General features: G+C 42.2%; 1 protein-coding gene across 1 annotated transcript; it reads left to right on the top strand.

Moving 5' to 3' along the window:
* Positions 1-3,767: 3,767 nt before the first annotated feature.
* Positions 3,768-5,828, top strand: neurod4 (neuronal differentiation 4). Its single transcript, XM_034086926.1, has 2 exons — positions 3,768-3,813; positions 4,548-5,828. The coding sequence occupies exon 2, from the start codon at positions 4,554-4,556 to the stop codon at positions 5,628-5,630; it is 1,077 nt and encodes a 358-aa protein (XP_033942817.1). The 5' UTR covers positions 3,768-3,813; positions 4,548-4,553; the 3' UTR covers positions 5,631-5,828.
* The last annotated feature ends 6,561 nt before the right edge of the window (positions 5,829-12,389 follow it).

Here is a 12,389-nt window from a genome sequence, read left to right as displayed (position 1 = left end):
ACGATGGCATGCAGATGGCACAGTGAAAACCTGCAATTGTAAACTTAAATTTAGGTTGTAATCATTATGAATATTATATAGTTTGAGAGAAAAAACACATATGCATAAAATAGAACAAATGGCTTGAGTTTTAACTTAAGAAATGACAAAAAATAACACAATTTAGACTTATCTCCCCTATCTTCAAAATCTTGTTTAAATGTTTTACAATAAAAATAACGATCCAGGTATTTAACTGAGGTTAAAAGTCCACAACTGTGTGCATTTGTGTGTGTTAGACCACTGATGTTCCCCTGTGTGCAGCACAGAATCAGAATCTCCCTCAGGAAAGTCTGCGATGTAGCATATTCAGCCTCAGTGAGCAGCAAATGGGGAGAACTGAGCGACTTCTTAACACCCAAACACACACAATTACTGTAAAGCTAAGCTATAAAATGTAAATAACTGGTGCATACGCACATGATTAACTTGCTCAAGAAACTTTTCTCAAAAAACAATGAAACAGATACAACCTTTAAAAGTGTAAAAATGAATACAGGTTGCCACAACCAAACCTTACAATTTGGTCTAACAACAAAACAATTTCATCTCCGAGTCTCACCATCCTGTGCCACATCACCCCCACCCCTTACAACACCAAGCCCTCTTGCAAATCCACGCTCGCTCCATCTTTTATGATCACTACAAGGGGCTCAGCTTTCAGAAGCTGTGCAGGGAGCATGTGTGTAGAGCTTTAATTCCTATTGTATTCGTGCAGTCTTGGTGTGTGAGTGTGTCTGTGTTTTAGCAAAAGAGGGAGAGGGAGATAGAGATGAAGAAAAAGACAGGAACAAGGACCCATCTGTCAGCACAGCGCACGATTCCCTCCCATTCCACTCCGAGTCCCAGGGGACCAGAGCGAGACAACTCACTTGTGGCAAGGTTTTTTTTTGTAAGGACAGGGGTTACCCCTTTACGAGCAACAACAGCCCTTAAATATAGCTAAGACTGGTACTTTAGGTCAAATCTTATTATAAACATTTTTGGGCCAGCTCATGTCAAAATATGAATGCATTTTAGCCAGTTTTACCAGCCTCACAAACACCTGCAAAATGATCTTAATGTTCTCTCACACTTTCTTAGGATATTTTTAAGCCATGCAGTAATAGACTGCATAAGTCTACTAAAAAATTGAATTGGTTAGAAAATTCAGGTTAAGAATCATGCAAACTCATCAAAAGTTGTTTTAGATCAAATGTGTCGACCATGACCTCTTCCAGAAGGCTGCCTATCTATGTTACTGCTTAAATGAGAGCAGAACACAATTCCCTCTCTGTTAGTCAGTCAGTCATTTGGGAAACCGATGGGGATTGTGGGAGACTGTGAGGCTTCAATTCCCCATGCAGGCTGCAGGTGTGGTGGAGGCCATGCTCACACTCATGGGACAGAAGGGCTGAGTATGTGTTCGGGGGGTAGGGGTGTATGTACCTGGGGACCTTTGGGCACATCACATTAGTCTAGAGTTGTTGCCGTACACATCACGTGGTGCAACACACACACACACACACACACACACACACACACACACACACACACACACACACACACACACACACACACACACACACACACACACACACACACACACACACACACACACACACACACACACACACACACACACACACACACACACACACACACACACACACACACACACACACACACACACACACACACACACACACACACACACACACACACACACAAAGGACATGGGCGCTTCTTTCTCTCTGTCCACATGCCTTTATGGCCAGTGCACTGACCAGCAGTGATTAGGGCCGTTAGTGGGGTGAATAAATGCTGTTTCAGCACGAGACATCATCTTGGGCAAGCGGTGACGCGTGAGCATCCAAGCAACAGATGCCCCCACCCCCCAACGCTTCCTATATCCAGCCATCTGTTCAATAAATCGTTGGGTAAGTGCCTGTTTTTACGCGATGTTGCAGATTAGTCACGTGACCATATCTTTATTTTCTGAGATGTGGAAATACATCGCACCCTCAGAAACAAGGAGAGCCTACAGTGTAGTTGGCAAAGTTCAGTCTTCAACACAGCTGTGCGCAATCGCGCGCACAATGGGATCAATGCAGGGACACGTGCGGCTCGCGAGACCCCGGCTGTCAATGGCCACTGATGACAAAAGACCCCCATTGCGCGGCGGCCCGCCACGCACGAGGACTCGCGGGCGTTTATAAAGCCTTGGTATTTGTTGTCAACACTTGGGAAAATTCTTAATGTTGAGATAGTATGAGTGTTTGAACAAAAATAGCCTTACACTCGTTTCAAGACCTGCACTAAGGGTTGAAAAGGTAAGTATAAAAGTAAGTGTCAGTGAGACTTTTATCATTTAGAAAAACAATTTGGAAAAACACTGAAAGTAATACATCAAATAAAAAAACTACAAATTGAAAATTAGCCAGCAATGCTGTGTTGGCAATTCATCTACGAGATTGGCCGTTATCAAAAATACGGTATGATGGTACGTTTACAAATCCCCCTGCCTGGGTCAGCTTTAAAGCCTACAATTAAGTACCAGTCCGTTCATTATTGCGCCAATCGATTCAACAATCAGATAGCCCTTGGGGGCAGAATATGACGCTAAAAATGGAAGAAAACAATTGAATGACTGGATGAACAACGCACACACCTGCTCTCTGCACACTAAACTGTCACAATCACTTAAATGCACACACATGGAAGAGCGTCTCTTTACTCAGCGAAGACCAGGCCTGCAATGTGTTTAATTAAGTGGAAAATTCCTAATTCAACCGACTAATGAAGAGATAGACAATCGATTAAGATGGTTAACACATGGAATTAAAATAGAATAATGGAATGTTTTGGCTAGTCCCATATTTTCAAGTGTGAAGATGTATAATGTCGCTTCTAAAAAGGAACATTATGCAGGACTTTGTCTGCCAACATGATGCTAGATTGGGACGATGTATTAAAGTGACCCTTCGGAATTTGTGTTATGGTTAATAACATAACAATATGGGTTTATACAAATAATGACAAGTAGGGGAATACTCAAATATTGCCCCTCGTTTAAGCTATTAAAATCGTGAGGGAAAAAAACTAATATTCATTATCATGCAAATAGCCTTTTACAAAAATATGACGAAAATATTGCACGTTGAGAATATCTCCGACCGAGAGAACTTGCAGGTGTCTAGCCAGCCTGAGTGTGTTTTGCTGCATGAGGGACGGATTTTTTTGTGGCGTTTATGCATTTAGGGAAACTATTCCTTGGGTGATTGAAAACAAGTGCCGCGGATTTGAGTATGTTCTAATGTGCTCCAATAAAACATCGCCTATAGGCTATATCAATCTGTGCTGCCAACATCATTTATGATGGGAATGTTTGGGAGTGTGCTCCTAAATTTGCGCATTGGATGAAGTGACCCAAGACCTCCCAGAGTTTTAGGAGCATTTGATTTACAAATAAACATTGTCTACACGTGCAATAGGCCGCGCCCGGTCTCTCTGTCCAGCATTATGTTTCTGGGTGGAACTTCTGGCCACGAGCACGCCACGCGCGTTTGGATGAATTGATGGTGGGTGGGGCCCCTGAGGGAGGGGCTTACCCGGCTAAGTCAGCGATATCTGCCCGATCGTGCCATTTGGAGAAGCAAGTTCCAAGCGCACTCATGATTATCTGAGGAAGCAGAAGAGTTCAGGACACGAGCAACTCTGGACTAATTCCCAGTTTTATAGACCTGGTTTTACTCTTACTTTACACAGAGCGAGCAATTGCCGAAATCCACACAGGTGAGTTTACACGTTTGTTCATTATCAGCCGAGCTGTATAAAGTAACAGATCCAAATTACATTTTAAAAAGGAATCACATTTTAGACTACTAAATTCAGCAAAATGTCTGTTGATGTCAACAAATTAAATATTTTATTTTCAGTGCTCTTGCAGTTACGTCCTGTGGCATTAGTCCGGACACAGTTGCGTGTCTAAAGATCTCTGAATTCATATATTACAATAATCCGCTCCATTTACATATGCATTAGTGCACAATAATGAACTGGGGCAGATATATTTTTTCTCCAAACAATAGCAAATTCTTTGTCTGGACTTTTACAAAATATATATTGTTTTAATTAACCGATTGTAACATTTGGGCTATATTAATTAATTCTGCAAGATTTAAACATGTAATGAACAAAACAGCTCTAAAATCAGGGCAGCTTGTCCACATGTGTATTCAGTTTTATGTTGCCTAATCTTTGAGCTTTATGCTGAGTAAATCCTGTCGTGTCCTAGATTGATAGCGTCTCTGTAGCGACTCCAGTATAACAGCAGGGGATCATTCATTCTTAAAACAGCCATATATTTCCTCTATTGGAAAAACACCCAGTACTTCATTCTAAATAATCACATGTTAGACTGAGCCACCCTCTCTTTAGAGTGAGCTGTCCACACTTCAGTGCTGAAATGAGAGCACTCATTCTGTACACTCATTCATGATATTGACTGAATTGTTTGTTTTTTTCAGATAAAAATGATGACCAAACCATTTGGAAAGAGCGGAGATGTGAGTGAGCTGGTGAGCTCCCTGGGCTGGCTGGAGGAAGATGAATGCAGCTCTCAGGATGGAGAGGAGAGCCATGGCATGAGTGTAGGGGGCCAAATTCACTCCTGCACAGACATGGGCAGTGAGGATATGGAGGAAGATGAGGAGGATAACAATGATGATGATGATGATGTTGATGATGATGATGATCAGGAGATTGGACCAAATGGAGAACATGCTCCCAAAAGGAGAGGCCCTAAGAAGAAGAAGATGACCAAAGCAAGACAGGAGAGGTTTCGTAACCGGCGAACTAAAGCCAATGCGAGAGAACGTTCCCGTATGCATGGGCTGAACGACGCCCTGGAAAGTCTGCGCAGAGTGATGCCTTGCTACTCCAAGACACAGAAGCTGTCAAAGATTGAAACCCTACGGCTGGCACACAACTATATCTGGGCCCTGTCGGAGTCGCTCGAGAATGGCCAGTCCCCTGACAGCCATGGCTTTGTGGAGATTCTGTGCAAAGGTCTGTCTCAGCCCACCAGTAACCTCGTGGCCGGCTGCATGCAGATGGGATCCAGTCCGATAAACAACAAGATGGACGATAAGTGTGGAGGCCCGGGGATGGGTGGTGTGGGGGGTCAGGCAAGCCATCCTCTCAGCTTCCCGTCTCCAGGCCTTCCCAGCCCCCCCTATGGCTCCCTGGAGGCATCCCACCTACTCCATATGAAGGGATTCAAGGGGCCTGTATACGACAACCCATCCCCTAACGAGTGCAGCAGCGGCACCCCACCATACGATGGGCCCCTTACTCCCCCCCTGAGCATCAGTGGCAACTATGCCCTGAAGCAGGAGCCCTCTCCACGTGAGCCCGAGAGAAACTACACCCCCCACTCCGGCCACAATTCCCACTACCTCTCGTCGCACCATTACCACACTGGCGGCATGCCAGGGGGGCCTCAGGGCCATCAACTCTTTCAATCTTCACGCTATGAGATGCCCCTCGATGTGGCCTTTGACTCCTTCAATCCCTCTCACCTCGTCGCCTCACAGATGGGCAGCATCTGAAATATGAACATGAAAAGTTGAGAGGAGCAGTGTTTGACTCTTTGAAACTGGCCTGAATAGGAGCTCTGCTCTTGAATGAACTGCTGTACAAATGGCCGTGGTACTGACTGTATAGAGAAATGTGGTTGCATTATGTTGTCTAGTACCTCTGGGAGAGCACTGAATACTCAGAGAGACTTACCACCTCAACTCAATCTACCTGATACAAACACGCACCCATTACTTTGAAATATTTTATTTATTATTTTTTTGTTATGTTATTTAGATTATAATTATTTTTAAAGAATGTTCCCCCTCAGTTGTGACTAAAGATGAATGTACCAAATCAGATATCCACACTAAAGATTCACACAGATGTTCCAAGTGTAGAGATTGGAGAAAACACATGAACAAACGAACTTTGATAGGAAATCTGAGTGTCTGCGTATTAAGATAAATTAAACAAAAGTTCATCCAGGGAAAGCCTAAATTGTGCACTGAGGCCTAAAACCAATGTCCCCTACGCCACAAAAAGCAATGCATTTATTTATATCTGTATTTAATATTTATTTTGATTACGTCTTGTCCGTTTTTATATTTTTCGCAGCAGTTTTTGTTTCGATGTCTTCTTGGTTTTGTTGTCAGTCACAAGCATCTGGACTGCATTTTATTTATTTATTTGAGGTCTTTCAGGTACTTTGAATTTGGTGTCACATTGTGTCATACTGTACTGTAAATATTTTTGCTGTTTCGCACTTAATTGAATAAATATTCTTATATTATATGCTATTTCCTAGTAACAATATTTGCCATGTGTTTTCTGTTACACTTTCATGCTATACTTGAGTTTCAGTTAAACAAAAAGTTAATGTCTCCCTGTATAAAGTACACTATATCCAGCATCAATACATACAATTTCAAAAACACATTCAAATAGATTCCTTTTTGCTTTTCAATTGTTGTATCACTTTCTAAGTGATAAGGTTTGTGAAATCCCTTTTTTGTAATTTAGAAAAAAATAAAATCCTAATTAAGTTAATTGGAATCCTTTTTAACGGGTAAATCATTGCCAGCTCTAAAATAACACTTACTCTCTGAGCACACTTTGTTTCAGATGTTAACTGGATTAATGCAATTTGGCAATTATGTTGTGCAGCTTTCTTATTTTAACATCTCTCAGTAGCCTACTTTGATATGAAGGCATATGTTATATGAAACAACTCCAATACACAAACAAACAAAAACAGGAAATGGATTCTGAGACCAAAAAAACAAATGTTAAGTGGCTCAGTTTCATTTCAAAATAATTACATTACTCTATTGTACAGAAATTAAGATTAAGTTGCAAACTAAAATAAAGGAGAACTTATTTCCAGTGTGTGCGTGTATGTGTGTGCGTGTATGTGTGTGTGTGTTTCTATGTCATTCAGAGGCTTGCTCTGGGTTTCAGGTCAGACGGGAGGCTGTTGTGGGCCATGGGAAAACAGCTCTGGGGAACAGGTGAATGTGTCAGAGGCTTTTCTAAATCTCTGCTGCTGTTCTCACCCACATGTCCCATTTTCACATCTAGCTCATGCCAAAACACTGTAGGGCACATTCTCCTTTTAAAATAATTCATCCACATTAACACAGAGAGAAAATAACCAGATTTCTGTTAAGAGACAAGACGATGTTGAAAATATTTAAATATGTTTGGGGAAATGATCTTACCTCTGTCCTCAGTACGTTTTAAAAATGTATTGGTGAATGACGAGAAAATAAACTTTAGTTTTATTATTTCCAGATCAGCTTAAACTGGCAAGTTTCCTTCACACATTTATATCACTCAACTAATGACAAAAGTCTGAATTTGACTTTAATGACTGCGTTGAGGGAAATGATTGCACTTGAAACAGACAAAGAGCGCTGGGACTGAGTGTAAAGATGAAGAGGTGAGAGCAAGAGGTGTGTTCAAGTGCGTTTATCATTGTGGTCGGTGAGGCAATTGTAAGAAGGGGAAGGTGCCTCTAAGGCTGTTGTCCAAGAGGACTTCCCCCCTCTTCAGCTACCTCTCCAAAAGGTTTGTCTTTTCCAGTCCTGGCAACAGGGGAGAAAGGCTGGAGGAGAAAAAGGGAGCGATTGTTTTACTGGGCGCCACTGGTCCATTGTGAACGCAGCCTGTTCTTTCTCTTGACCTGTGACCCGTATTGTTGTGGGGCTTCTCGTTTGGGGAGGGCAGACAGCTGGGGGAACTGCGGGGGGGCTGATGGACAGCTGGGCCAATTTGGAAAGCAACAGAGATGAGAGTGAGAGCATGTAAGAGAGGGATGAGAGAGGGAAAGGGGAATTACTGTGTTGGGAGGTTAAAGGAGAAGAGGAAAGAGAAGGAGAGGGCAGAAGAGGTGACCAAGGTCCTTGCTCCCCATTCACAAGTGAGTCCTCTCTGCTCCTGTGTGTCAGCCTTGGCATAGGAATGACACATAGCTTTACACACAGGCAGACATTTGGCCTGTGAGAAAGTACTGGCAGAGTTAGCTGGCGTACACCCTCTATGTGTCTTTGCTGTTTTGTTTCCACAAACATGGTGGGGGCAGGGTATATGTGGATTATCCTTCTGAGTCCAAATACATGAGTGGGTGGGTATCGAAATAATCCACGTAAATTAACTTTGGATACAAGATTACAAAACCCAGAGATACAGGACAGTCTCTGTAGTTTGGGGCATGCTGATGAAGATCACAATTCCACAATTTTGGAAGAAATATTAATAATCATATCATAATTTGGAGGAAATATTTTCATTTTGTTAGCTTGAAATTCTTTTTAGGTTTAATATTTATTTTTTAATTTGTATTCTACTGGTGCACTAAACACAATGTATGTCGAAATGATTTTTAAAATGCTGTTTGCGTATCAAGTGGCTCTCATCCATGGTGAGGACATGGAGGTCTCTTAATGGGAAGGGAACACATGCTCTGTAATACCATCTTGGCCGAGACCGCAGGCAGCAGAGCACGACCTGTGGCTGGACCCCCGGGGGAGTGAGGTCATGTCAGACATCAGCCCAGAGAATTAGTGATGCAGCACTTCAACTCTTGATTTCCTAAACTTTTTTGGTCATGTTTTCTTTATTAATGTCTATTTGCATTATTGCGAATAAGCTAAAAGCATGAACCCTTTTGGCATCATGAAATTATGTTTCACTGTTTTGGCAGAGGAAGTTTGGTTCACCGAGACAAAAAGACAAAATAACAACAGATAAGTTCTTGAAGTGAGGAGTGAAGCTTGCTCTTGTTTCCTCTCGTGCTCAAATTTGAGTTTCTGTGTGCAGCACACTTAATCCACTGGCCAAACAAGAGTGACTCCCACTAGAATGAAAAGGTCCTGATCCATAGGAGCTAGATGGAGGGATAAAGCATTGTGATTAAGATTGTATTAATGGGGCCATAGGAGGCTGGAAAGCTTTAATCAGTGTCTGTGTGCCGGTAATCCCACTGCCTTTAAACTGGGGCAGACACAGTGATCCCCCCTCCCCTTGAGCCACGGTGCACATGCACACATAGAGACACACACGCCTCTGTGGGGAGCATGGGGATATGAGTGCCCAGGTTGAGAGGTGGAGCAGCCCGAACCGGAGACGCCCTAGACTTAGAGGAGCAGCTGGTAGAAGAAAGACTGAGGAGATGGATGGAGAAAGAGATGTGGGAAACGACAGAAGTAAACAATGGAAGATGGCACGGCTGGCGTTATGAGAAGATGGAGGGATGGTGTTTGCCATGGTCAACATGGTGGAAGCAATTAAATATAAATGAATAAAACGTATACAGAATCTGGTTCCATCAATCAACCATCAGACTGTGTAGCTCAGTTTTAGATTATTCCAAAACAGTTGGGCCAGACCATAGGCCCAGACTGATATTTAGATATGTTTCAGATATTTGTATTTATTTACATCCCTTTCTTAATTTGAATTTTCCAAGTACACCTTTCTCAGTCTTGTATTTAGACAGTGACATCTTTCTGTCATGTATTCCATTGTAAAGACTGTTTTATTGTCAGAGTCCATTGAGTTTGTGTCATGCTCCAGTACAAGTATTATATCTATATATGGTCTTTGTCCATCAATTTCAGGGAGGGGGGTCTTCAATTAAAAGTTATTTAGGATACATTTGAGTGGCAAGTAGCTGCAGTATGGGCAATACCAGAATATATGCAATTGATCTCCTAAATCCAACTTTAAGTAATAAATGTCCAAAGATGGTTTGTACATCAACAGTTCTAGTTCAACAAAGCAAGGAAAGTACACCCAACTTTGTGTCTACTGAGAGAAATAATGCTTAAGACAATTTATTACGTGACAGTTTGTTCTAACGATCCAGGGGGGAAAAAGTACATGAGAAGGGAGAAAGAGGGCAGCTCACAGGCTCATTACCTATGAGAATGGGTGTAAAAGGTGACATTGTGTGCATGAGGACAGGGGGTGGTCCCTCTCCTCCCAGAGTTCTCTGAGAGTATTAGGGTGTAGGAGTTAAAGAGCTTCTAATGGGATCTGGATGCTGTCGTGTTTACCCTGCCCCCCCCCCCTACTGCACGCCCACTGCATTGTGGAAGTTGCTGGGCTTTGGGACACCACAATGGGCTGAGTGGAGGGACAGATGGAGGTCCCTTTCGAACAGGGCACAAAAAACAGCCAAGGCAGGAGGGCCGTGGTGTCTAAGAGCAAGCAGCCAGCATGCAATACAGCCAGAGACGTGGGAGAACATTAGAGGTGGAGGAGGGAAAGGAAACACTGAAAAGGGGACACCTAATTATAATGCAGGGACAAGTAACTTCGAAAGGCCGTTTGCTTTGCTATAATCTGTCAGTAAATTCAGAAAGATCTAGAAACCTTCACAAAGCTTTGGTTCAGGATTACTGTGAAGTCTAGGCTTCTCTGTAAGCTACGTGCCAGCCAATATAATCTTTTATCCTGCATTGTGTTTTCTCAGGTATTTTTCAGAGTGCAACAAGCTATACCTAAACATAAACGCATTTACAGCAAGACAAATGTTTAATTTCTTGGCACTCAGACGTGATTTGCCGTTAAGCACTGTTTATTAAGGGTGAAGCAGGTCAGGCGAGAGGCTAAATGCTGATGTCCTTCATTAAGGCAGTGCAGTGTATATGGCATCAGGGGAGAGGGTTTGGTGATAGATGCTGATGAGGGGAAGCATTGGAGGAGGGTGGTGGGAGGAACCAGGCGCAGGAGCAACAGATGGGGCCTGATGGAAAGCTCAGGTTGTAAACTTTCTGTTGGTAACATCTGTCCGTTTGTCCATCTGCTACATTCACTGTTCAGTTTGTTTAGCAGAAACTCATTAATTAGAAAACAGAACCCTTGGTCACAGTATATTAATTAAATCAGAAAACAACCAAATCCATGTGCAGTAATGCAATGCTGATTCCTAAGTGAATGACTAATTTTAAATACATTTTGATTGGTTTATACTTAAAACTGCTTAAATAAAACTGGGGTAAGGGAAAACATATGAAGCCAAGCTCCCACCTTAGTTATGATCCAATCCAATCAACAGTGTTGCACCATTCCCATAGATAAGCCAACATATCACATCTGTGCCGCTGAGGGATAGAAGTCATTCCATGCTGATCTCTTTGTTCATTTTCTGGAGCACAGATAAATAAGTGATTGACATTGGATGTATATAAACCCTGATCGGAGTTACATTAGCAATTACTGTGAACACTCATTATAATCTTCACACTTATGCAAACATCACATCACTTGCCTAACTGAATGTCAAACCAACATCTCATCAGTTAACCTTTTGAAATTGTATTCTGGTAGAGCTAAATGCATTTTAAATCAATTATATTGGAAATGACTGCAACAGGTGAATAACTGAGGAAATATCTCGCAACAGCATAGACTTGGGAATATAAAACACACTCCCTGAAAAGTTGAATGATAACAGTTTCATTAGAAATGTTACATCACCTAAGGGTATTTTACTTATTTGGCTAAAAATAGTCTCACTTCAATTTGTGCTGCAGCAAGCGGATAAAGGAGAATTAAGCAGCTGATCTGGGCTCAGTAGCCAGAGTGTTACATTAGACATTAATCCAGAACAGTGGAAGGTTGGAAGAGGGATAGCATCTTTTAATCCTGCACTCCATCCAGCCAAGCCTATACCACCACTCAGGGAGAGACTCAAAATGAAGACAAACACCTTCCATGTCTGCATAAAAAAATCATCAAGAATTTTCACCAACTTCGGCAAATAATATTCATTTTAGACTTTTGTTCTTGAAAAGCAAAATAAGAGCAGCGAAGCAATACAGATGGAGCTTTCTTCAAGTGTTTAGGGCATGAGCAACTTTTTCACAATTTCCACTGTCAGCAGCAGCACCCTTACGTTTTTTTAAATCTCAGTCCTTCTCACAGGGTTAGGCAAGTGTCCTGGCGAGCCCGCTCAGTGCACACTGTCCCCTATATGTAACAGATGTTAGTGGGGCAACAGTTGGTATTGAAAGGGAGGGGCTTCAGGCCATCTGTTCAGGGTCAAGGTTTGAAAAGGGGTGGTAGAGATGGTGGCACGTTCAGGAAAATGGTAAGTATTTTGTTGAAAAGAGGGAATATAGCCCACATTGTAATCCTAGTCAATGTGCGCTTTCATTTCAGATTTCCTTTGTGAAGGTTTTGAGATTGGGAACTCCAGAAAGTGTGTCTGTGACTTAAAAAAACCGGCAGGTTTAGAGCTAAAGCACCATCTTGTGGTAGAATACAGTACTACAATTGAAGAG

This window comes from Pseudochaenichthys georgianus, chromosome 7, assembly GCF_902827115.2.
Source record: "Pseudochaenichthys georgianus chromosome 7, fPseGeo1.2, whole genome shotgun sequence".
NCBI lineage: Eukaryota > Metazoa > Chordata > Actinopteri > Perciformes > Channichthyidae > Pseudochaenichthys > Pseudochaenichthys georgianus.
This window is presented reverse-complemented; position numbering and strand designations above follow the sequence as displayed.